Here is a 27,870-nt window from a genome sequence, read left to right as displayed (position 1 = left end):
ATCAATTTAAAACATTAAACCTTTTAGAAATTCTACATATAAATAGCTAATCAAGTTTATATATGTTTGTACATTTAACAATACTCTAATAATGGCTGGATAGAAAAAAAAGTTGAGTTTATGTAGTTTATGTTAATTTGGTTTAGTTTATGTATTAGTTTAGGTCATCTCACAACAGTACTCAAAATTCAGTTTTAGTTGTAAGCAGCCACAATGATTGTATTCCACCCTCAAACGTCACTGCAATGTTTCCCACTGATACATTGATCGTGGGGTGGCCATAATCCTGTAAAGCAGGATTTAGCCATTGAATGTGAGGGTCTGGATTACTAAAGCAGTGATTGCAGCACAATGGTCGTCTCTGTGCTACCAGAGCTGCTCAGCATTCATTTTACATCTGTTGGGTAAAGGCAGAGTTGTCAGACAATACATTTGAAGATTCATTATTATGCAGCTATATTGTTTCAGCCAAGCCAGAATCTTTAGATCAATAAACATTTACATGACAATTTATAAAACAACCTATTACATTACAGTTTCAATCCAACCTTGGTCATGCGCTGCCAAATTAAGAGCTTGCATCACACTGTAGTCTGTTAAAAACCAAAATACTAGATTCAAAGCTTTGAAATGTACATCTTGAGCAAAGAGAAGAGTAGAAGCAGTTACACTTGGCCACTGGGGCCAAGAGAGGCATTACATGGGTTGGACCAAAATGTAGTCCTATTTACTGATAAATTAGGTGATGATGTAGTTTCAGCTATTCTTTCTTCTGTTGCGCAAAACAGAAGATATTTTTGAAGATTGTTGTTAACCATACAGTTGACGGCAGCCATTGACTTCCAGTAGGGTGGGTGATGAACCAGCAGACACCATCACTGGTAGAAATTTGGCAACCAGTAGAAATTTTGAACTATCATCTATATCTTGATGCTGCTGTGCTACATTGTCACCAAAATGCTTTGTTGTTTAAAAACAAGTGATTTTAAGCCACTGAAACACAATCTACAGTCAAAGAAAACTCATTTTGCTTTATGCACACGCTGTCAGAGGCACACATGTTAAGATGCGTGTGCAAGAATATTTATTCAAATTGTTAAATTGAAGAAGTTGTTTTCTTAATTTGAAGAGCGTTGAGCTCTCTTGGCCACCGAATAAAGCATTCGAAACATGGAGTGCCAAATTTGATATTGACACTGGTAAAAAGAGAATTATGAAATTTCTATTGCTTTAAAAAGCTTTAGCTCATAAAGACCATTTTTTAAGCAAAAATAACAATATTGTGATCTGTTTGGTTAGCAAAATTTTTTCAAATATCTTTTGTGTTCAACGCAAGATACTTATACAGATTTGGAACAAGATGAGGGAGAGTAAATGACAGAATTGTATATTTTTATGTTAACTATCCCTTTTAGGAGCTGTCACATTTACTATTGTTGAGTGAATAGTTTTTTTGGTTGAATCCAATCATTTCAACATTATCTTGAATTTTGCATGAGGGCAAAACAGTTTTCACTTACTTGTGCTCAAATATTACACACACATTTCCTACTTGGTTTGACAGTGACTTATTTTTTGCAGAAATTTCACTACCTACCTTGAAAGAAATGCAATAAAATGATTTGGAGTTCAAGATTTTTTCCCCCCATAATCTTTATTTAAACATTTCATATTTCAAGTTTTCGCATGACAATACTTTTTGGATGAAGAGCACTGTCAGTTTGAACACATATGAATATATTGCGAACTAGCAGCATAATGTCATTAACATTACACATTAATATTAATCATACAAATTAAGACTCACAATGGAGTCATTAATTAAAATACAGTCTGTGTAAATTTAGAAACCTGTTATTAACTTTAATATTCAAATTCCCTTAATAAACAATCATCTTTTAAGTCAAAGTTTAAGTTATTTAAATAAACTTTCAAGTGCTAGGTAATGTTCTACAACATTTCCATGTATTTCCTAATTGTATGTTAACATGTTTAGAAAAGTTGGAGGTTTAAATAACATTAAACAACAAAGACAGTTCCTAGCATTGAGGGTGGCATCATTATCCTAACTCTTGGTCTTAGGGGCTGCAGTCCATTATGTTTTCTGGCCAGTACTGGTCCTCCATGTAGTGCTCGAGGTTGTTGTTGGGGTTTGAGGTATGGACAGTGTTTAAATCCTTGGACTGTATGTATTTTTCCCACTGGTCCTCTACCAGCTTGTACAGGTCCATGGCAGCACAAGCATCCTCTACAGAGCAGTGACCCATTCTTCCAGACTAAAAAGAAAAAAATCCAGTATATAAACATCCGGCAGCAAGTAAAGAGAAAACACACCAAGCTTGATGCTCCAACTTTGTCTCATGAAAAGATTACAAGTCCTACCTGTATGGTCCTATTGAGAAGTTCCTGAGACAGTTTCTTCAAAGAGACATTGCATCTAGTGGAGGTGTTATACAACCCTCGCAGCAATATACAGGAACAGGTATCCCTAATCATTTGTGGCGGGACGGAGATGTCAAGAACCTGGAAATCATTAAATAAGGCATGGCCCACAATAATCTTCCCGGTGAGGATGTTGACGATCTAAAAAATAAATTGAAAAAAGAGACAGCAATAGTCTATGAAATACAGTCGCCATTTATGAACAGAGCTCAACAATTAGTATATTAACATTTCCAAAAACTTCTATATTTATTCACACACACACACACACACACACATATATATTATACACACAAACTTAATCATTAAAAACAATGTAACTAGTGTATTGAAAGTTTAAATGTTAATAAAAAAAAAAAAAAACAGCTTTCATGAATTCACCAGTAATTTATGGTCTTAACTGTAAAGACGTCATGTACATCATGATACATAAAAAATACAAATATAGAATATATTATCTTAATAAAAAATCTAGTAGGCTATAATATATATTTTAGAAAGAAAAATATTAGTAAAAAATTATGTAACAGATTAAATTTTTTTTTTAAACAGTAATTATTGTTACTGTAAATTATATTAAAGTAAACAAATGAAAAACTAAAAAAATAAGAGTAAAACGTACATTACTTAGAAATAATTATATTTTTTAAATCTATTATTTGTTAATTGTTTAATTTACTTTACTCAATATTAATATAAACTTTAGCCTAAATAATATTAAATACATTAATTTTTGTAAATAAATTTATATATATATATATATATATATATTTAAAAAATCTTTTATTTTTTTGACTGGGCAGTAAAAATATTTGCAGGGCAATTAAACAGCTGAACTACTGGCTTTTCTGTACCAGCCGGGGAAAAAATCCCCTATTGTTTAACGCTACTATACAATATAAAACTAAAGCCAAGCATATAAACCCACTTGAACAGAAAAGAGATTGTGTATACAGTGCAGTTAGGTATGGAGCCTCCTCACCTCATTCTGCGCGTCCTCAAAAGCCACTGCCTGTTGTAAATGATGTTTCCTAATGCCACTCCATCTTGTGCGGTAGTCTGTGACTGGATTCCGAGGTAAAATATATCTATCATACAAAACACTACCATAATAATTTACTATACTACAGCGTGCCACTTCACTACACTTGCCCCCAGTTCCAGTGCCGACCATTTCACAGTCCATAGCTACAAGCTTAGAGTGGTCTATTCCCACACACGGTGAACTCCTGCCACTACTGGGAGGACTGGATTCAGAAGAAAAGCCACTGTCCACCTCCCAGCTGCTACAGAGAGGTGATGCAGACTCAGCTTCACCAGTAAGTGTATAAGGAGTTATCCTGGGCCTTTTGAATTGCACATAATTTGATTGTTCAGATACAGAATCTGAAACATCTCTATGTTTTACACATTCCGTCTTTATTTCCAAATGCTCATCTAACTTTCTTTTCTTTCCTCGTTTTTGTTCAAATGAGACCTCATGGGATTCAGTTCTGGATTTTTTCAGTTTATTCTTTTTTCTTCGTTTTTTAGTTTGATGAGAAATAGTGCTCGTTTCTTCGTTGGTGGATGACAAGATATTTCGGTCCACTCCATTACTGGTGGAGTATCTCCAGGGTGAATCTGACATTATGTCACCATGTAGTTTTACATCTGTCAAAAAAAAGATACTTTTGTCAAAGTTACAGTATCTATGTCCTTATAGAGATCAATGGCGAATAATAACGTTACCCAAGATGCATTATGGGGTAACTTTTAAGTAACCAAGTTAAGATACATGAACATTAACTCAATATTTGACTACATAATCCATCTAAAGAAAGAAGATGGTCGGAAAGTATCAATTATTTACCGTTTTATTAGATTTAAATCGTGATCGTGACCATTCAGTACAGTCACTTAGCACTGGCTAGCTAACCATTCAGCACAGAAACAATAACGTAATCAGTCGCGTTTTACGTTTAATAACAACACTAACCCTAAATGATATTACATTGTACAATATTTCAGCAAAAAGACTTATAAGCGTTGTAATACTTGAATAATTTACACATTTAGCACATACCTCTGCGTACACGTGGATCCGGTGAGAAGCAGGGCTACGAGAACATGCCGAGACAAGACCCAAATCCAGCGATTTGATTGGTCGAGCCGTTTCGACATATTACACTCTGATTGGTCAAATCAAATGCCAGTGCAAAGTTCCTCCCCCAGGGGTTCTTCGTTAAAAATATTGATGTAGCTACTGTTGTTTTTTTGTTGCTGTGTAATCAGTGTGTGGAGTGCGGAATTTGGACTGAGACCGTTTTTATGAATGGAAGTCAACTGAATTAGTACGCTGAACACTGCTAAGAGATAAATAGCAATACAATCTGAAGAAATCTGACAGCTAGCAAGATGATATGTTCAGGCACATCCCTTACGAAAGGAAAATATATTTACCAATATATTTCTTAAAATATATTGTGATATATTGTAATATATTATTTTCCCTTTTATTTTCTAATATTTTATACATTTGAATACATTTAATAATATATTGATGATACATATATTATATAATATATTGCAAAATATACAAATGATTGCCGCTTTCAATATATTGCAATATATTGGAAAAAATAAATATATAAGAATATATGCCTAATATATTACATTATATTTTCCAATATACTGCAATATATTTTTGTTTCATAAGGGATAAGCAGTAGACTTACAGACCAGATACGAATTTCATCAAAAAGGTGATTTTTTTAATTTATTTAACTATTAATGTGGTATTGTAATGAATTTGAGCATATTCCTGGAGAGCCTTGGATACCATTGGCTGAGAACTCTGTTTTAAGTGCTTCCCATAGCAAACCACAGCTTTTCTTGATCAACAGGAAATCAAGGTATTTTTTTCCTTTGAGGTCCCTGATGACAACAATAAGGTGTTCCTGTAAAACTGGAAAGATCATCCAAAAACGAAAATTGTGTGATGTATTTACTATAAAACCTGTATGAGTTTCTTTCTACAATGGGATTCAAAAACAAAAATCATAAACAAAATATTGATTGATCTTCTTGTTGCCAATTGGATATGTTGCCCTTCCTGCTCGTGATCACAGGAAGAACTCCACATAGATGTTCTCAGAGTTTTCAAAATGTATTGGAAGTAGACACATTTATATACTTTGGTTCTTACTAATGTTATACAATTCAAGGTAATATTGACTTCTGGTTTATAGATTAGTTTGCTACTTAAAAGCTTTTTTTTCTTTTAGAAAAGAGAGAGCAAAAAGTCACACAGCATATGGTCAACTTAATTCCTGAGCAAAAGTCACTTGACAGATAGTAAATAACAGTATACAGTTCACTTAGTGGCCATCTGAGGCCCCTTATATTTTCTTTCACAGAATGAACAGGATCTGGAGGATCTTTCTAGCTAACATGAAATTATCATGGACTATTCTTCAAAAGCTGCAGAAAGAAAACCATACAGGATGGATTGAGCATCATGAGAGTGCCTGCATATCATCATCCAAACCAAGTGGCTGTCATGTCCCCACTAGATGGCCTTGTCCTTCTACAAACCACAGCTGTTCACTGTTCATTCAGCTGTGGACATGGGCCAACCTCCTGAAATCACTACTAATCCTTTCAGTGACAACAAAACTCTTACTCGCCCAATCCGCTGCGTCTCTCCAGTGTGCCCACCCTTTTCTCCTCTCTTCATCTCCCCTCCGCACACTTATGGACCCACTGTGTGGAGAGATTGTTATCCAAGTGGATTACACTGTAAATTGGGTGATGCAGGATTGGATGCTCTGGAAGTGAATCTCATCTGCAGCAGTGTGCTTGCCATTGCTTGATTTATATATTATAACTTGGATTATTTCATGTCAAGAACCATGGAACTTTGGAGAACATCTTTCAGGTGTGATGTTTTGCAGATGATGTGATGAGAGCATACATTATTTGATATCATGTTCAAGTGAGTTTTACACGAAGAAAGAAGGACCTAATGATAACTAAGTGGTTTACTTGGATTATCGGTATCATCCTGAATATGGGAAGCGTTGATTACTCCACGCAGCTCAATGAGAATTTGAGACGTGTCTGGAAGATCTGAGTATGATTAGGAGTTCACTGACTTGGGTCATCAGGCCCTCCAAGAACTTTAGGATGTGAAAGTTCAGTTGATAAGGAGCTCAGGGGTTGTAAAATATGTTTGAAACCATTTAGGCCAGCATGAATGGAAGTGAGTGGAATGGACATCGGATTTTAGTCGTCCTAATGGAGTAGTGGATTCTCAGGATCTTCTTCTCCTGACAGATGTGGCTCTTAAGCACAGATGTCATCATCATGTATAACATCAGAGGGTCTTCTTGGATCACATTCTTCATGGTCTACACAGACTGGCTGTGTATCTTCACACAGGCTCAAATGAAGATTCCCCCAGAAACTTAAGATTTACTTTAATTCAGTTGTTTAGCGCCTTCATTTTTTAAGATAGGCCTTCCATTGGGTTCGTTTTTCTCTGTTGATGATGTTTTGTCTTGATGAAGTTGCAATGTCAGGTTGCTTTTGATGGAATCACAGAGCCATTGATGACTTTTTTTTTTTGTTGCTGGAGGGGGGTCAACGTGAATCATTCTTATAGTCGCTCATAGTCACTAAATAAAATATAGACCAAATAATAATAAATAATACAAAATATAAATCTAGAATTATAACAGAACATTCATTTATTTTAAATTATATATAAATTATACACTTCGTGAGCCTTCTTGAAACATCATAAGTTTTTTTTTTTTTTTACTTTTTGGGAAAATCAACTTATATTTGGTTGAGAGAATATAAATAAATAATAACATAAATAAAATATAAGAAAAAATAAATAACATATCTAAAAGAAATTGAATAAATAAAATGGCTTAATAGTGCCTCAGAAGTGCCACAAGCTGATTGCTTTAATGATTTTAAAAGCAATACTTACTTCCTGTAAGCATCATCACTGTTTCAGGCTCAGAAATATCATAATGATGTTCTGCCCTGTCTGTGCAGTTGAGAACAGCCATAGTGTATAGGGCGAAACTGGCACTCTGACTTTAGATGTGAGAGCAGCTCTGGATAATGGGGTGAGTGTGTTTGCATCAGCATCAGTTATAAATAATTATCATATGCTATTCTTAAAGTAAAGGATTATTGTTGTTTCAGGTGACGAGATACTTCTTCAGAAAGTTATTTTTGATGCAGCGGTAATAGCACCGCTAGAGGCCTTCTGGACAGTGCTAATGCTCACCGCCCCAGGTAAAAGGCTTTATTTAATCTTTGTATGTTGTGCATTAAGCAAAGCCAGACTTTTTTGTGTGTCCTTCTTTTATTTTGAAGAACATTTTGGCAAAAAAAGGAGAGTCAGTGTTTACAGTCTTTCTTTCTTTGCTTTTATCTCCGTATAGTGTAGATGAGGGCATGGAGTCGGCTTTCCTGGGAACCCGATCTGGGCTCATGCGTGTGATCAGATATGCAGGAAGTGAGAAGCGTGTTGGAAAGTGAGTGAACTAATAAAAAAAAAAAATAAAAAAAACTTTAATCAGTAGCAATAAACACCATTTTTCTTCTATGGTCCGCATGATGATATAAACCAAGTTGCTTTAAAAAGTCATTGTTTAATGGATTTGTTGCAATGACACAGTTTATCAGCTACAGTAAACTATGACCTCTGTCCAACAGGGAAGAACACTTTTGTAGGGGTAACATCACGTTACCCCTACAAAAAAAAAAAACAGCTATTGCTGAAGGTAAGATATCTGTCTGTCATTGTTTATATGCTCAAATCTAATTCTACATTCGACATATCATTTTGTGATCATTCAGTACGTTATTAATTATTTAAAATGGAGTAGGTTCCAGAAATGTGAGACCATATTAGAATTTTGTGAGCTGATATTAAATATTTGATTGTTTAAAAGCACTAATAATCTTTAGCAAATCTGAAAATGAATATCAATTTTTCACACTGTACAAAATAATGCCTTGTTGAATTTAAAATGCTTGATTTTAGTTTTTAGTAGTGCTGTCAAACAATTAATCGTGATTAATCTAATCCAAAATAAAAAAATTTGTTTGCATAATATACTCTGTATATTTATTTCTATATTTAAATGAAAATAAATATTTTTTCTGAAATATATACATGCATGTTTATGTATTTATATATACATAATAAATATAGACAGCACACATACATATATTATATAAACAAAAACTTTTATTTTGGATGTGATTCATCTCCATTAATCGTTTGATAGCACTAGTTTTTAGCATATATATATATATATATATATATATATATATATATATATATATATATATATATATATATATATATATATATTATTGTGGCCAAAAAGTACAGAATTGTAATAACATGAAAATAATAATTATTTACTATAACTGTCAACCAGAATTTTAATACTGGTGCATCCCTAATGAAGACATACATTATTTATATATTAAACACAGAGCGGTATATTTAAAATATGTTTCTCAGTTCTAGAAAAATATACTAATATGCTAAGTAACAACAGATTGATTGCAACTATAAGAAAACAAACACAGAGGTGGTTTGTTAGGAGAAATCATAGGAAAATATAGAAGTTTACATAAAATCATATTCAGTGTTTTATTTTTATGTTCCTTTAATCTACTTAACAGCTATAGAGTAGTTGAATATATTTGTCTTTTTGAGGTTTTTTTTAACCAGTTTGTTGGAGCTGTAATTGCTCCTGAACTAAATCGGGTCATTTGCTTTCCAACTCTCACTCCCAAACAAATATTTATAAATCTATATACATCAATGATAAACTGCTTTAAACACACACTTCTGGAGGAAATGCCATCCACGCTATGCACTCTGTGGCTTCTGCTCCCTTTCCGATAGTCGGTATCAGATCCTCCTTTTCATCCTGCTCTGGTTCTTTTGCCACCATCAGTGGCTGTTGCCGTTGGCTGTTTCCCTCTACCAGCTGCTGCTGCTCGTGAGCCATCAGCATTGCATAGATGCAGCCGTAGGTGGCTGTTACCACCATCATCACACACACCACGCCACACACCACCCCAGCTACCACCACCGTGGCAGTCGCTCGACGCACACTCACAGGCCGGTAGCGCTGGCGCATGCAGTCTCCGGCTGACCCAGCCGGTACCTGGTGGCCCTCGGCTGCAGATGGGTACCTTGTCTCCAGATAGAGGGGGTAACAGTGTCTGAACATCTCCATAGGGATACTGCGAAGATCCTTACCATGCAAATTAGCAGGAAAGGAGCAGTTGGCAGAATCTATGCTGCCACCTATGGAATGATAAAAGAGAAAGACATAACTTTTATGAAAACGTCAATGCAATTTAAGATATTGCCTGAGTAAATACAAAATGCAGAATTGAAATAATGATTTCATTTATTAAAGGAAAAAAATATGTCCAAATCTGCCTAACACTGTGAAAAAGTAAATGACACACTCCAATAACTGGTTGTGCCACCCTTTGCAGCAACAACTGCAATCAAGCATTTCCAATGAGTCTCTCATAATGCTGTAGAGGAATTTTCCCACTCTTCTTTGCAGAATTGTTTTAATTCAGCCACATTGGAGGGTTTTGAGCATGAATGGACTGTTTAAGGTCATCCCACAGCATCTCAATGGGATTTAAGTCCAGACTTTGACTTGGCCACTCCGAAAACTTAATTTTGTTTTTCTTGAGCCATTCAGAGGTGGACTTGTTGGTGTGTTTGGGATCATTGTCCTGCTGGAGAACCCAAGTGCGCTTGATGCTTCCATCAATTATAGCAAGTCAGGTCTTTAACCAGCAAAGCTGGTCCCCAGACCATCACTTTACTACCACTATGTTTGAATGTTGGCATGATGTTCTTTTCATGAAATTCTGTGTTGGTTTTATGCCAAAAGTAACAGGACACACACCTTCCAAAACGTTCAACTTTTGTCCCATCAATCCACAAAATATTTGCCCAAAAGTCTTGGATATAATCAAGATATTTTTTTGGCAAATGTGAGACGAGCCGTTGTGTTCTTTTTGGTCAGCAATGGGTTTTGTCTTTGAATTCTCCCATGGATGCCGTTTTTTCTTATTGTTGAATCATGAACACTGACCTTAATTGAGGCAAGTAAGGCCTGCAGCTCTTTAGATGTTGTTCTGGGTTCTTTTATGACCTCCTGGATGAGTCGTCGTTGTGCTCTTGAAGTCATTTTGGTAGGCCGGCCAGTCCTGGGAAGATTCACCACTGTTCCAAGTTTTCCAGACTGATACGTGTCAACTATTTTGTTTCTCATCTGTTTTTGAATTTCTTTAGAGTGTGGCGTGATGTGTTGCTCAGTTCTTTCATGATTTAACAGGAGGGGGCAATACATTTTTCTCGCTTGGCCAGGCAGGTTTGGACAGCTTTTTTCCCTTCGTAAATGAAATCATCATTTTAAAACTGCATTTTGTATTTACTTGCATCATCTTTGTGTAATATTACAATTTGTTTGATGGTCTGATGTTTTAAGTGTGACAAATATGCAAAGAATTGTGATAAATGAGCTCTCTCACCTGTGTATACAATCCATTCCAGCCAATGCTTGAGTGGAATTAAATTGCAGTTACAATTCCATGGGTTTCCATCCAGCAGAAGTTGCTGTAGAGCAGTCGCTGGCTCAAGTGAAGACCGCTCCAGAGTTCTCAGCTTGTTGCCAAGAAGCGAGAGCCACACTAGGTTCTGGAGACCATCCAGAAGGTGTGTGGGAATAAAGCTGAGACTGTTAAAGGAAAGATCTAGACGCCTAAGCTCAGTCAGACCTTTGAACTGATCTGGATTCAGTTCCTTAAGCTTGTTTTCTCTTAGAACTAATTCTCTTAGGCTGTTGAGTCCAGAGAACAAGTTAACGGGGAGCCTCACAACAAGGTTTTCAGAGAGATCCAGGACCTCTAGGTTGTTCAAGTGGGAGAAGCTTGAAGGGAAGACACTGGAGAGAAGGTTTCTGGAGAGGTCTAGATGAAGCAGGCTGCTGAGATTGGAAAAGTACCCAGGGTTGATGCTGGAGAGAAGGTTTCTGGAGAGGTCTAGATGTAGCAAGCCACTAAAATTGGAAAAACTCCCAGGTTCCACAGTGGTGAAGTTATTGTTTGAGAGGTTGAGGTAGCTTGCGTCAAAGGGTAGCTGGTTCAGGATGGAGTCCAAGGAAGCCAGTTCGTTAGGGTCACTGCAGTCTGTATGGTTTACATTGCAGGTACAGCCTGATGGACAACTTGTAGATGTTCCAAAGGAGCTCAGAAGAGTCATCAAGAGACCTGAGGAAATTAGAGAAAATTGAGATGGTTAGGAAACAGAGAGAGTTGAGAAGGTTGAAGATGTTGTAATAGGTTAAAGATCTTACTTATAATCTTCATGCTGGACTGCATTGTCCACCAAACCCTGTTGTAAGAGTTCCTGAGCAATTCTTTGGAAGAGCATCCACTGGTCTACACCAAAAGAATGCCTTCCTTCTCCATCATGATGAATCCACCAGACAACTTGTTGAATTCACTTGGAATTGATGTAGTTACAAACAAAGCAAACACTGTTAAAATAATGATTAAAGAAAGATGGGTGGGTGCTATGATGCATGTACAGATTTTATGCAATGTTACTAAGAAACTGACTACAATTTAAATGCTAAATAAATGCCCTGTGAAGGCTGAACATATATTACGTCATGAAGTCTAAATATCACAGACCTGAAATGAATTTGAGTCTTCAGAAGGCAAACAAATAGTGAAAGAGAGTACTTTGTATAAAAGCTGCCCAGAGGCCTATTTCTTGTTATGAGAGAAAAAAGCAAAGTGAAAAACTAGAGGTATTGTGAGGTTACATACAAAGTATATTATCAGCTGCTTCACACATCTCAAATTTCTTTTGGAATTTTTATATTGTTTATATTATTAGGTGAAAGAGATCATTTGCTATGCATGTACAGTACATGTGTGTATTATATATATTTAAAATTAAAAATTAAAATAAAATTTATGAATTTAGCTTTTATCCAAAGCGACTTACAGTGCATTCAGGCTATACATTTTTACCTATCATATATATATATATTACATATATATATAATACAAACACACCAGCATTGCTTTTTCACATTTATTGCATTAAACTAGCAAGGATTAAACTGTCCACACCATTAGATAATAAATCAGAGCTGAGAACAACATCCGCTTTATCAGCGAAAAGAGGATCAAATTGTGCATGCTGGAATGTGCACTTCTAATAATACATAACATTTTATGAAATTTGTTAAAAAATCCAAAATATTTCTATATCTGATTGATGTGGAATGTTTTATAGATCTAGAATAGAAAGAAAACCCCTAAAGAAAATTATTAAAAGCATAGATTTAAGAATAAATGGTAATAATTTATTTTATACTAAAATTGTTGTAAAGAATGCAATTATTCTGTCTAACGGAGACCTAAATATTGAATAGCACAACAACGACCACTGCTTGTTTAACCTGATCAGTGAGAAATTATTATGATTGCACTAAAAGTGAACCAGACCTGAAACATACCTTCCACCAGTCCTCATCTAGTGGTCCTCATGATTACTCCTGTAAACATAGAGTGAGCCAATCGACAGAAAATGAAAGACACAAGAGGAACTGGAAGCTCACAGCTTGAAAAATCCAGAGTGTGTATGAGCGCGGCTCACATCAGGAAGTAGGACTAACATTAGAACAGACTGTGTCTGCCTCCACGGCCAGAGAGAGAGAGATGGATGGACTGAGGAGGGGGCAGAAGAGATAAAACACCAGCTTAGAAAATGGTCTCTTCAGTTTTTTCATGAATCTTTGTGGTAGCTTATGATGTTGAACATATAAGGATTAATCGTGTGATATACGGCATCAACAGATGTTGTCAAGCAAAACATTAATACAGGGTTCTCACGCACATGGAAAACCTGGAAATATAAGGGAATTTTAAAATGAAGATTTCCAGAGAATTATTTTATATATATATATATATATATATATATATATATATATATATATATATATATATATATATATATATATATTTGTTTATTTATTTATTTTTTGTAATGCCTAGCACAGAAAAATATATAATTGACTAGAAATATGAATTAAATCTCTACGATATTATATAAAAAAATATCCAAACTGCTAAAAAAAATAAAATATTTAATTTCACTGGAAATTGCCTATAAAAGGATTTTAAAGTTGTTGGAAACATTATTGTAAATATTTATGGATGTTTTTATCCAAAATATATATTTTTTGTAATGCTTTGCACAAAAATATTTAATTGACAGGAAATATGAATGCAACCTCTATGAAATGTTCTTAAAGGTTTCCGATTTTCCTTTTATCTTCCGTGTGCAGCTATTGGAATGCAAGCATCCCTGGACTTGCTGGAGAGAGTGTTCCTATCCATTGCCAAACATTTGAGTTTTAACTCAAAAAGAATTCAAATTCGATATATGTCCTGCAAGAAAATGTGTACATTTTCTGTCGAATTTATGTACATTTCCTTCCACTCAAAAACGCTGTGCAATGCTATGAGTAATTCAAAATGAAACATCTGTAAAAAATCTATACGGAAAAAGTCCTTCATATTAACACACCACACTGAGCTGTGTTTTACAGACTTTTCTTGAGTGTGTGTAGTGTAAAGGGAGACTCTATGACAACAATCTAGCAAATATTAAAGGTCTTTGATTAATGATGTTTATCAGTTCCTGTCCGCCTCACGCTGACGAAAGAGCAAATAGTGTTTGTCACTGGAGATTTCGAAGTGTACATGTACATGCTCACGTCTGCAGGCCTCCAGGGCAATTTATCAAGATGTTTGCTACTTACCAAACACTTTTTTTATTCAGTGCGACTTGCCACATGACTTATGGTCCCTTCTGGGGTTTAAACCTAGGACTTTTCAAACACCACCCCTGTTTCACACAAGGACTCTTTTCTTGTAGTTTTTGTCATTTAGTGCAACAAACACAAACAACTCTCCAAAACATTCTCCTAATATTTTTCCTACTTGTTTTCTTATTTTTCTTTCCTTATTTCCTCCTGTCAGCCAAACAACACAGATGTTATTTCTAAGGCATATTCAACTAATATGGTACTCTTTGGTGTCCCTTTAATTTAAGTATACATAAACACTCACAAATTTAGACCTGCACCAAATTAGCTGCAATTGTTATTTACAACCTCCATTTGTTTGCAAAAAAATGTTTAGCCCCTAATTTGTTCCCCATTTATAGTCTTTTAATGTAATTTCTTTACAGTTAATTTAGTAATTTGTCAACTGTAGTGTTTGCTCAGTATAATGCATTTGATATAATGTCTTTGTCCATTTACTAAAGCCCTTGCGGCTGTCTTCTTCCTCTTTGCAGTGCAGTGATGTGGACGGTATATGTCCTCTCAGCTGTGAGAGCATTGTGAGTGAAGCTAATTGACTCTTCTTTGTGTCATCTTTATGTAATCTGTGAATCGTTGTTCTGAATCAGTTTACACGAACCGATTCACTAGCATGAATTCTAATCCAGTTCAACAAGGGAGATTCTAATCCATCTCTGTTTTTTTTTACAGGATGTGAACTGTTACCTTGTTGACAATAATGACTTCACACTGGTCTCAAAGGAAAAAGGGGACGTGAGTATTTCAAACGGTTCATTGAACACACATTGACCTTTTGTGACAACATGCCCCATCAGCATTTATTCACAGAAGAGAAGCTGGAAGATGGTGACTTGTGTTAGGTGACGGCTCTAGCTGCATGTTTCCAGTGCCCAGGGGGTTTGGTGTGAAGGGCAGGTGACAAGACGAGGACTCGATAATGTACCACAAGCTTGTCCTTGGAGTGAATAGATGGGGTCTCAAACAAGACAGTGTTTGTGAGAAAGAGAATTAAAATTGACCTGGTGAAATTGGATAAGCTGGGAAAGGTTGCCACATCTTTTTGAATTTTATCTTTTGGGCTTTTATTTATAGAACAGTAAAGTGCATCCAGAAAATAGGAGCATCGAAATGGAGAATGACGCCCTTTATGCAAATGAATATGATGCTTGCATAAAACCTTTGACCAACAGAAGGCTGCTTGATTTAAAAGTAATTTCTGTGGGAGCAGTGCTTCATATTTTACACTGATACACTATTGACAATACACAATGGACTAATCAATTTGATCTTACCTTTATACACTCTGAGTAGTGCATAACTTATTTCAAGTTTACCAAAAAATGCAAACTTCCTGAAAATGTTCTCACCCTCAGGGCATTCAACAATGAGATACATTTGTTTCTTTGTTGATACAAATTTAGAGAAATTGAGCAATACATCACCAGTGGATCATCTGCAGTGAATGGGTGCCGTCAGAATGAGAGTCCAAACAGCTGATAAAAAAACATCACAGTAATCCACAAGTAACCCACACAACTCCAGTCAATCAATTAATATCACGTGAAAGGATCTGTGTTTGTAATCAGTTAAGTTTTTAACATTAAGCAGTTGCTTCAGACAGAAATACAAGTCCTCTATCCATAATGTATGGATACAGCTAAATATTGTAGAAACGTAATTTTCTGTAAAGTTGCTTTGCAATGATTTGTATCGTAAAAAGCGCTATAAAAATAAACTTGAATTGAATTGAACTGAATTAATTTTGCTTCCTCCAGTGAAAAAAGTAATCTTGTCTGAATCAGTACAAAACTGTTCTAAACAAATATGTTAGTGGATTTGGATGTGAGAGGACTTTTTCAGTGTGTTATTATTGATTATGGACTTTATTTTGTATTTTAGCCAGAAGCGACATTTTAATGTTTAAATGTTTTAATGTTGTATTTCTTTCTTACAAACATGAAGGTTATCACTTTGCAAGACATTTAATTGATGTACTGGAGTTTTTTTTATTACTTGTGGATTATTGTGATGTTTTTATCAGCTGTTTGGACTCTCATTTTGACGGCACCCATTCACTGCAGATGATCCACTGTTGAGCGAGTGATGTAATGCTAAATTTCTCCAGATCTTTTCCAAAGAAGAAACAAACTCCTATAATTCTTCAATAGCCTGAGAGTGAGTACATTTTCAGAAAGTGTTCATTTTTTGGGTGAATTATTCCTTTAATTCACTGTTCAGCTTCATCTTATTATGGTAAAAATAATTTTAAAATCCATATCGATTTTTCTTTATCAAAAACATTGTTTAGTGCATTGTTAAATATAAATCAGGATATTTTAGTCAACAGTGTGCTTTATAATTCTCATCATTATTGTTGACTTATGTATTAGATTTAATTGTGTATTAGTGTATTTTGTGGCATATATCTCTATATGCTGACAATAGTCTCATACCATAACCACAGCTGTTTGTAGCAACAAATGCACTGTAGCTATGTGAGCAGTAACCAGGAGATTAATGCTTATGGAGTCTAATCCCAGATTGCCGTGGGGCAGACAGGGCAGATTCAGGCATCTGTTTGCACATCTGAATCACTGCACATCTGTCTGTCTATGAGCGTGTAGGTTTGTGTGTGTGTGTGTGTGTGTGTGTTTGTTTGTTCATTATGGGAGTCAGAAATTAATTAATATAGTGTCATACTGTATATATAAACCTGAAGAATCCTTCACTCTATGCTTTAACATCTAAATTCTATATTGTACTGACACTGTTGGCAATCCACCTCTGTTCACCTCGCAGCCTTTCTATGACCTGCTGGCATTAGTAAAGTGGTTCTTCTCACATTTTGTGATGTAAGTGCTGTTTGCGGTTGTGAAACCAGGGGGAAACTGAGCTACTTTATTCATCTGAGATATAGTTTGATTTGCCAGGATATATGTATCCTCAATTTTAAACTTGCAGGTTTCTGTTGGAGTTCAACATCTGTGGTCTGTGGCATAATGACCATGTTGTGGATGGTAAGTTAGGAAGTTACGAAGAATGAGACGTTTTTGTTTATGATCAAACTTCAGAAATCCTCAAACACCCAGACATGTCAACCTCATCTCCATCTCAGTTACATTTTTGTATAATTTAATATGTAATTTTATGTAGTGTAAGTCTCTCATTTCTTTATTCTCCATTTCCATTGTTCATCATTTTGCTGTAATTGGTTCTGATTGACACTGTCCAGCTAAAGCTGGGTTTCACGCATGTAAGTATCCACATGTGTACATGAGCAAATGTCCTTCATCTAGTTTGTGCCTTTTTAGAGCCAGGATCCAAATTAGATCCTGATAATTTGTAGCTAATGAAAGGACTTATTCCTCTGTACTGACTTAAGCATAGATCTAGGTTTCTATGGTTTTCTTGACAAAATATTAGTCTAGTCTGAAAGTTCAGAAGATCCTGATTTATTGTCTCAGAGGAGCACCAGGACAAGACCACAGGAAACAGATGATTCTTCTGCACAATCTGACTTTGCTGCAGCCTGGAATTGAACGACTGGTTTCGTCTGGTCAGAGGAGAACTGGCCCCCCAACTGAGCCTGGTTTCTCCCAAGGTTTTTTTCTCCATTCTGTCTCCGATGGAGTTTCGGTTCCTTGCCACTGTCGCCTCTGGCTTGCTTAGTTGGGGTCACTTCATCTACAGCGATATCATTGACTTGATTGCAAATTAAAACAGACACTATTTCAACTGAACAGAGATGACATAACTGAATTCAATGATGAACTGCCTTTAACTATCATTTTGCATTATTGAGACACTGTTTTCCAAATGAATGTTGTTCAGTGCTTTGGCGCAATGTATTTTGTTTAAAGCACTATATAAATAAAGGTGATTGATTGATTGATATTATCACAACCAAATCTCCACGACACAAAAGAAACAAGCTGCAACACAACAAAATTAACACAACACAATGGAAACAAGTCGCAAAAACAGAAACAAGCCACAAAACAGCAAAAATAGCATGACAGAAAAGGAAACTAGATGCAACACAATGTGAAAAAGTCACAACACAACAGAAACAAGCCGCAAAACAACAAACTTAGCACAACACAATGTAAACCAATGCAACGCAATGGAAAAAAGTTGCAACACAATAGAAACTAGCCACAGAACAACAAAAATTTCAACATACAATGAAAAAAGCCACAATACCACAGAAACAAGCAACAACAAAATTAGCACAACACAACAGAAACAAGATGCAAAACAATGGAAACAAGCCACAACACAACAAAATGATCACAAAATGATCACAACACTTCATTGGCTCTGCACTGAATAACAAATTATCCTTCTGCCATCACCGCTGTCTAACAGACCAGTATTGTTTAAATATGGCTTGACAGTGGTTGAGAAATGTTTTGTGTGCGAACAGAAAATAGTGAAAGACCATGGAATTACTCCATGTTTGTGTGATTAAAAGTGCAGAAAGTGTTAAGAATTTTTTTTTATTTGAACGTTTTATTGAAATTTGTTTATATAAAAAAAAGTCTTCTTGTACAATTAATATAGTATAATAGAATTAGCTGAATTAATTAACTCTGTAAGCCCACTAATTTTATTTAGTGTTTTTATATAAACACACACACACATACAGTATGTACATATACAAACACACATTGATTTATTATTTGGTTTATTTTTTATTTTTTACTGTATACGACCATTAATATAAAAAATAAAATATTATTTAATCGTTTTATATATATATATATATATATATATATATATATATATACACACACACACACACACACACACACACACACACTTATATGCGGATTTATTTTTACAGTTTTATTAAATTTTGAATATATATTGACTTTTTTAATAAATATGTAATTTTTAATTATTTCAATTTTGTATTAATATTTGTTGACTTATGTTAACTATTATAAAAATAGGTAGAATTGTATTATATTATAACAAAAACATATAGAATTGAATATTAACTATATATATAAACACAAAAAGACAGCACAATAAAGGCCAGAAACATTATTTATTGAACACTGACTTGCTCTGACAAATAAATATGACAATAAGAGCACTGATGTCCAATATATTCCCCTCTGAAATGCCGCTAAATTTAAAATGGTCGACTGATTCCTAACAAATCTTTTTGGACAATTTTCCTTGGAGAAATAAGCCAACATTCATTGCATTACTTTGCAGCTCGAAATGAAATCCGATGAACATCCTTGATCACAATTACAAAGTGACAGAAATGCTTCTTTGTTCTAAAACGGGACTCGTCGTATCACAGGAACCGGATTCCAGCCCCGAACTGCACTCCATCACATATCCTGAGGGACAAAACACATCGGTACATTACAAATTTATAATAGCAGAAGAATAAAACAATCACATTAAAATGCAATCACATGTGTATTTGTGAATGACTGTGTGAATGGCTGCGATTGTCTACCTGTCTCCACTCTGGACACCCATGGGAATGCAATAGTTGAGCTCCAGTCGAGCGATGTTTCCTAGACGCAACACAATACCTGCTCCATAAGACCAGCGGATACATTCGGCCAGCTTGCTCAGGTGTGCCCGCGGTCCTTCCCCTAGTGGATGATTTCAATTATAGCACCAAACAAGTAAAAACATCAAGAAAAACAAAACCATTGCAGCTTTCTTTATCTCACCATAATTGAGGTTACACAGGTTTCCGGCATTGAGAAAGAAATGTGTCCTGAAAAGGTCTCCGAAGCCGCCTCTACCTGGCCTGAATGGGAGAGGGGTGTACAGATGAAGCCCTCCAGCCCAATACGCCTCCCCACCGAGGTAATCACCTGTCATCAAAGTAAGAAAACAAACCTTAGTTGTGAATACTGAGATACTGAGCTTCACTGTCAGAGTCAGTTACCTTCACTCTGAGGGCCGATGCTGTACATGCTGAAGCCCCTTACACTGGTCGGACCACCCAGATAGAACCTAAACACACGTTTAAATACAAAAATAGATTTACCTTGTGGGTTACTTATTTTTACCAATGAGAGAGGGAATTCACTAACCTGTCAGCGATACACGAGGGTTTGTGTCCCAGAGGCAGCAACATACCCCCCACAGTGAGGTGGAGAGCACCTACACAAAGAGGAACATATACAAACAGAGCCTTTGAAGATTAAGACTGTTAAAGAACATTTGAAATAAAATAAAATACAGTTAAACTTATTTTCAGTGCAGCAAGTGTAAACATTGTATTTGAATTTTTTTAATGCAATTTGTATTATTTTAATTTTTATTATTTGTTCTTGTAGCTCAATGGGTAGAGCATTGCCCTATGAAGCGCAAGGTTGGGGGTTCGATTCCCCAGGAACACATGATAGATAAAAATTGGTAGCCTGAATGTACTGTAAGCCGCTTTGGATAAAAGTGTCTGCTAAATGCATTAATTTAATTTAATAAAAACATTTAATTGAGTATTAATAATTATATATCGACTCTTGATATCCAGAATTAGTTGTCAAGTAAATTTTTTAGGTTGAAGGATTAAAATGACTAAAACTTAATAGAGCCCTCTGAAAGTGCTTAAAACATCAACAAACTATATGGTTAGTAACTAAAACTATGACTAATAAAAAACATTCATGTTAATTGTAAAAATGTGACAATAAAATTTTCTAAATATTTTTTTTTCATTAAGTTGCCATTTCTAATTTGAGCTTAGTTCAAGTTGGACAACTACAAAAATTTAAATAAGTACTATAATAGTAGTACATTAATGATACTAAAATAAAACCACAATAAAGAAACATAAGCAATGGTCCCCCCCCCCCAGCATCTCACCGAGTCCCAGAACAGAGTCTTGTTGAGCTGAATTTCAAAGTCTTCCTTCAGGAAACTGACATCTCCTCCAGTGTAACCTGCCAGTTCCTAAAAGACCATCAAAATGAAGTAAACAAAGACAGTATTGGATAGACTATTTCTAACAAAGACAACAGTTGATTTAAACAAACCTGGTTGATCTTCAATAAGGCACCTTTTCTGGGAAGAATGGTAGAATTGCGTGTGTCGATGACCATTGTGTGCTATGAGGAAAATATCATATATTTAAAATCAGATCTCAATGACTGTAATAACAAGTTTCAGAGAAGAAACATACGGAAAGTGAGGACTTCAGGGAATGGCCACTCTCCTCCCTAACAGCGAAGGAAGCCGTACGGGCCAAACAGCCCAGCTCTCTCCACACGCCCTCCCACTTCAAAGTGTGATTTGTCCTCCAGATGGGGAACTGGTGATTATAGACCAAACAATCGATAAATAAATTAGATAATATCTTATACATATAGCAAAACTTTTGACGTTATGGGCCAAATTTACTAAACAGGAAAGTAGCACCAGAGCGCAATTCCAAAACAACGACGATGGGCGTTAAAATATCTGTGGGGGATTTATGACCAAATTAAAGAAAATAGATGCATCTCATTTACATATCGACCAACGCAATATACTAAGCGCAGCGCAAAAAAGCAGAGCTGATGCTCATCTGGTGCAGATGATCTACTTACGACACAGGTGCAAATTAGTAATAAGACATGCTTTTTTGGGAGGTAAATAATGTCGCAAATACCAGTAATTTCACAAGCGCAAACTTTAGTAAATCACATTGCGCGATTCTTTTTAATATTCTCCTTAAATAAATTTAGCGTCTGAAAGGGAAACTCCTACAAATGCATATTCAATAAGTTCAGGCTCAACAATAACCCACACCTTTTCAGAGCTAATTCTTCACTGCGCGTCTTTAGTAAATCGTGACAGTACTGTTTTAATGCCAAAAGATGGTTTGTGCGGACACAAGCTGTTAGTAAATCTGTCCATATCTACTAAAACTAAGTTATTTATTACATAATGTCTGCCTTGTTAAAGAGAAAATAAATGTAAAAATAAATAAAATGAGAGCCAATAATAAAATAAAATATATTAAATAATTAGAATTTTAATGAAGTAAAATAAATCCTTTACGCTGAACTCTGTGGAGACCCCTCGGTCCGTTTCTCTGAGGGAGCTCCATGGGAACTGGCCCGTGACTTTATACAAGTTAATGGAGAAGCTGAAAGAGTGAGTGAATGAGTGTCAACAGCAAACCTGGGAAAACCGGTTCACAACATTCACAAACAACCACTGAAACATGAATACTATTAATCTAGTAATCACAGCTATACTGATTTTTACACATCAAAGTGTCATTTTTAAATAGAAATCTTCACCACCAGGCCAAGAAACATACTTGCGCTCAAAATGTCCAGGCTGTGGCTTGAAGAATGACAAGCCATATGAGGTTTCCTTAGTCCCATAAGAGAACTGGAAGGTCAGCTTCTCTGCACGGCCAAAAACATTGGGCAATTTCAAACCCAGGACCTGAAAATGAGAACCAGAACAACACATCTGTAAATAATTTTGGTTTCTCAATGTAAACACAATGCCAAAAGTGACGATGCAGGAGTCAGTAGCTCACCATGCTTCCCTCGTTGTTCCCAACCATGGTGTTGTAACTTCCCGTCATTCTTCTCAGCTCCTTCACCTCGAATTTCACATCTAGTCCATTCGGCAGGGCATCAGCACCTGATGTTTTCAGAGGAATTCAGACTTTCATGAATCACTCTGATTATTGGTTATTTACCACTAGTTGTTTGCTTATTTGTCGTACCTTCAGCAGTGTCAATGACCACTTCCACATGTCTGAATATCCCCAGACGCAAAAGTCTCTGTCTGGCCTCATGGGACTTCTTCATTACCTGAAACATAATTATAGAGTTTATTAGTTTAAATATAGAAAAAAATATATATGTAGTATGTTTGTGATACAATTTTAATAGTCTTATCTATCCACAAGCAGCATGATACTCACATCAATCAAGTTTTTGGCACGGAAAACATCTGCAATCTCATATGTTAAAATGTCTTCCTTTGTTCTTCCCAGACCATCGATGTGCACATGCTGTACTACAACCTAAACGATTGACATATATGAAAACACCAATGTGCCTGGTACAAGACAACATTTATGTACAAGCAATGGGTAGAAAAATCACATTAAACCCATCTCACGTCTTTATTTTCCAGAACTTCCTGTTTCTCTTCATTCTCTGGTTCTCCCAGGTCCATGTCATCTGCTTGGACCCCCAGCTCAGGTCCTTGCATAGGAAGGGGGTCCAGACTCTGGACAGATATGTAAAAGTCAGCGAGTTAGTGTTATTTTATTTATTATTTTATTACATTAAGCATACTCAGAGAACCTGATATAGCTTATTCAATGCGTAAAACTGCAACAGATACTATAAAAGTGTTTACAATTAAGTATTGTATGACAGCACAAACATTAGTTTGTTAATATCCAATGCTATACGAGTGAGCGTTTATATGTGTAAAATGATTTATTGTCTTATTGACAATTAACGTTAATGTGGAGTAACGTTACTAAACGTCATCCTAAACTCGGCTTGTCATTCAAAGACTCTGTTCAGAGGTCATTCCTTCAGCTTCTCCAACAGCTCTTGAAAAATGCGCTTACCCTGGCATGCACGGTGCCCATGTTTAAAAAAACTATTTACATTCAAATGTCCCCAATATTATAATAAACACAGTTCAGTTTAATACGGAACAATCCGCGGTCTGTCTCTGGCACACTACAACAATCTCCGGGTGGCCGCCATGACACTTAGTAACCACGCCCATAGGGAATGATGATTGGCGAAGGAGGACAGAGCAACTACGTCATGCTCGTCACTATTTTCCTTAAAAAATATGGAGACAAATTGCAGTTTAAGTTACATTTCATACGAATATACACTCTTTATCCCTCGGTCCTGTCGTTTTAAAAATATATATTTTGTGAGTTTATTCGTTTTTTCAGTAGAACATTGTGGAAAATCTAGTTGGTTAAGCGTTCCAGGAGGCGGAGCCAACTTCTGATTTGATTGACAGCCAGTTGCCAGACCATATCCATGGGAACAGCAAAGCGTCCTCGACTGGCTGCAGAGGAGTTGTGTTCAAGTTTTTAACTTGACCAACGACAGTGTAAATACGAATTCAACACAAGAATGCGTCCGAGGTCCGCTGTAGAGAGTTGGGTTAGTATGAAGATACTTTACTAATATAATTTCTGAATGAAAAATTGGCATGTTGAACTAACAAGGAAATAGGATTTCTGAAGGACACTACTGGTCCTTTAAATCTTAAAAAGAACGTTCTAAACGTTTCAAATATGTTGAAACTTTGTATTTTGGAGACTAACGTTTCAATGTATTAAAATAAATATAATAGATTATATAATAAAAAAAATAAATAAAAAGCTGTTTAACAAAAATGTTATATTGGTTACATTCAGGTGTCATCTTCGGCACAGATGCCTCAAATATCAAGCCATATAGATCTGAGGCCTATGACACACAGGCTCGCCATCGTCCCTAGAGCTAAGAGTGCATCTCGGATCTCCTCAGGAGAATTCTCAAGGAGGAACACAATCAAGTCTGACTCTGGTATGGTCTACGCTGTTTATTTTCTTGGCAATGGTGGATAAGTAGATATCTTATTTGATTACTTCTTCTTTACAGCCTCCTCCGTGCAGTCGGTGGCTGATGAGAATCTATCTTTGGTGGACATTGAGAACCTACTCCTGGAGAGAGTCAAGGACAAAAAAGAGGACTTGAAGGCTGCTTTTGAAGCCTTTGACCAGGAAGGCAACAAAGCTGTCACCAAAGGAGAGTTCAGGCGCGTAATCGAGGGGTTTCTTGTTCCTCTCACTGAATCTCAGTTTGAGGGTCTGTTGGCAAAGGTGTGTTCATTTAGAATTACAGAGTCGCCCATTTCCTTCAGTGCACTAACTGTAATGTTATATTGTGGTACTTCACTCTTAAAAAAAAGAAGGTGCGTCACAATGCCATAGAAGAACCTTTAAAGAAAGAACCTTTAACATCTGAAGAAACTTTCTGTTTCACAAAAGGTTATTTGTGGCAAAAAAGTTTATCCAGAAAAGTAAGAAAGAGATGGTTCTTTAAAAAACCTTTGACTGAATGGTTCTTTGTGGAACCAAAAATGGTTCTTCTATGGCATCGCTAAAGAACATTTTAAGTACCTTAATTTTTAAGAGTGTTTAAGCTGTGATTTTTTTCACATAGTATATGTTTAATATTTTCACTCATTTCAACTTCGTTAAAATATCTTTATTAGATTGACTTAAGAGAAAATGGAACGATTTCTTACATGGAGTTTCTCAGAAGATACTGCAAAATGTCATCAGCAGTAGGAAGGTAATATATGTTTTTGTGGATGTTTTCTCAATTATTAGATTTCCATCAAATATACACTCCATTTTTAAAGGTTTGCGGTTACTAAGATAAAATAATGATCTTATGCTCACCCACGCTATTTGATCAACATACTGTAAAATAACAATAATGTGAAAAATTACAACTGTTTTCTATTTCATTATATTAAAAAAAAGTTGTCCTGTGATGCAAAGCTGAATTTTCAGCAGCCAATACTCCACCGTTACATGTTCCTTAAGAGATCGTTCTAATATCTAACAGACCTCAAAGTTCAGAACAATATGTAATATTTCTTCATAAATACAACATATAATTTCTTAATAGAAACAGGAGTGGAAGCCACAGAAACTTGTCCCTTGGAGACCTACAGTGTCGTCTGAAAGATAAGGTAAAGAGTATAGCATGTTATGGATATTATAGAAATACTTACGTGTTGATGTTATTGTGTAACATCCATGATTCTTATCATTTCAGATTGGAAGCAATTTGAAAAGCATCACCAGGGCTTTTCGGCTGTTTGACTACAACAGCGATGGGCAGATACAGCAACATGAGCTGCGTAAAGTCCTAGAGGGATACTGCTTTCCCATGAGTCAGCTGGAATTCCACAGGTCCCGGTTTTTCAATTTAATGGAAGTCTCCTGAAGTATTATTGTTTTTCCCTGAACGCTATGTTTTTTGTGTTTATGTCTTCTCTTTTAGACTATGGTCACATTACAGCGCAAATAATTCTGAACACAATATCTTACAAGGAGTTTCTTGAGAAGCTTGGTGTTGACTGTGAAAACTATAGAACAATTGCACCAGATTCTATACAACTGGGTAAAGTTACATGAAATATATTATGAAATATAAGATAGTCATAAAATAATTATCTGTTATATAGTCTGATTTACACCTGCTTTCAGCACTGAATTGGGACACTGTCAGTCGTGCTACAACAAGACCTAAAAGCAAGACAAGCGTAAGGGCTTTCTCAAGCAAATCCAGGGACAACGTCAACATGGATGAAGTCCAGACCAGGTTTTTGAGCAAAGTGAGTGTGACAGAGATCATTTTTTATCTAAAATATATAAGAATTTCATTAACAAAAAAAAAATGTTCTAATGACTTGCAGATAAAGAAGAATTACAGCCTTGTTGAAAAAGCTCTGCAGACATTTGACATCACAGACAGCGGGTTTGTCTCTCAAGAGGATCTCAGATCTGTCCTCAGTAATTTCCTCTTCCCTATGGATGATGATATCTTCAGGGAGTTATTGAACAGGTATGAGATATTAAAATATCGTTTATGTACCTCCCTGAAAGCAATTCTGAAATTCATCTAGTGTTCACTGTCACAGATTTGGAGTGAGCAGCACAGAGTCTGTGCAGTGGAGAATATTTATTGGAATGTTCAAAGACGACATAAACTGTAACAGTAAGTTAGCCATAATGTTTTTGTTACCCTCCTAGAAATCAATATTGTTTTAACACACTGTTTTGATATACTGATGGATTCTGTGCATGCAGAAATATCTTTGATTATGCATGTATTTTAATGTCTCAATCAGGAAAGATTCTGTTCCAGTGACTCCAGACACATGTAATATTGAATCAATTCTACTAAACTTACGTCAACATGTTTTTGATAATCAGCCTCTTCTGACAGAAACCTTTCTGGACTTTGATAAAGTAAGTTCTAAGGCTATATAATAAAAAGTTATAAATGACGCACTTATTAAACTATTCATGATAATGAGAACTGTTTCTGCAGGACAGAACAGGGTTTATCAGTAGAGATGAACTATGCAGGGCTCTGAGGAGCCTGAACTTCCATCTCAGCGATGAGCAGTTCACCGCTCTTGCCGCATTCTTGGATGTGGAACATAAAGATGCCATAAATTACCAACAATTCCTGGACTTCCTCTATCACCAAAGACCAGTCATGGTATTATTACCTTTGCAGTACTTAAATATCCATGGTTACATATTACCTTAAAAGAGAGAAAAATGAGAGAGGAGAGAAAAAAAGAAATATTACATTAAGTAAATAAGTAACTTTAATATTAGGCCCATTAAGATTATTTTCCATTGTGACATTATTTTCAGGACAATAAAGCCCATCTTGACCCATTTCCTCATTACTGCGAATATGCCAAATTGTGATTGCTGAAAAAA

General features: G+C 35.7%; 3 protein-coding genes and 1 pseudogene across 3 annotated transcripts; 1 reads left to right on the top strand and 3 right to left on the bottom strand.

Annotated features, from left to right (window-relative positions):
* Window positions 1-1,618: 1,618 nt before the first annotated feature.
* Window positions 1,619-4,616, bottom strand: LOC113043281 (apoptosis-enhancing nuclease-like). Its single transcript, XM_026202531.1, has 4 exons — window positions 4,508-4,616; window positions 3,425-4,095; window positions 2,383-2,583; window positions 1,619-2,276 (listed from the first exon to the last, which is right to left on the bottom strand). The coding sequence occupies exons 2-4, from the start codon at window positions 4,070-4,072 to the stop codon at window positions 2,079-2,081; spliced, it is 1,047 nt and encodes a 348-aa protein (XP_026058316.1). The 5' UTR covers window positions 4,073-4,095; window positions 4,508-4,616; the 3' UTR covers window positions 1,619-2,078.
* A 4,445-nt stretch (window positions 4,617-9,061) lies between these two features.
* On the bottom strand, window positions 9,062-12,098 carry LOC113043880 (leucine-rich repeat and transmembrane domain-containing protein 2-like). Its single transcript, XM_026203459.1, has 3 exons — window positions 11,856-12,098; window positions 11,032-11,769; window positions 9,062-9,778 (listed from the first exon to the last, which is right to left on the bottom strand). The coding sequence occupies exons 1-3, from the start codon at window positions 11,878-11,880 to the stop codon at window positions 9,300-9,302; spliced, it is 1,242 nt and encodes a 413-aa protein (XP_026059244.1). The 5' UTR covers window positions 11,881-12,098; the 3' UTR covers window positions 9,062-9,299.
* Window positions 12,099-19,418: 7,320 nt separating this feature from the next.
* LOC113043280 (sorting and assembly machinery component 50 homolog A-like) lies at window positions 19,419-24,122 on the bottom strand (annotated as a pseudogene).
* A 287-nt stretch (window positions 24,123-24,409) lies between these two features.
* Window positions 24,410-26,474, top strand: LOC113042844 (EF-hand calcium-binding domain-containing protein 6-like). Its single transcript, XM_026201835.1, has 7 exons — window positions 24,410-24,514; window positions 24,772-24,922; window positions 24,998-25,218; window positions 25,614-25,693; window positions 26,036-26,099; window positions 26,186-26,322; window positions 26,414-26,474. Exons 1-7 carry the CDS (start codon window positions 24,485-24,487, stop codon window positions 26,472-26,474), a joined length of 744 nt encoding a protein of 247 aa, XP_026057620.1. The 5' UTR covers window positions 24,410-24,484.
* The last annotated feature ends 1,396 nt before the right edge of the window (window positions 26,475-27,870 follow it).

The sequence above is a fragment of the Carassius auratus genome, chromosome 25 (assembly GCF_003368295.1).
Source record: "Carassius auratus strain Wakin chromosome 25, ASM336829v1, whole genome shotgun sequence".
NCBI classification, from domain to species: domain Eukaryota; kingdom Metazoa; phylum Chordata; class Actinopteri; order Cypriniformes; family Cyprinidae; genus Carassius; species Carassius auratus.
This window is presented reverse-complemented; position numbering and strand designations above follow the sequence as displayed.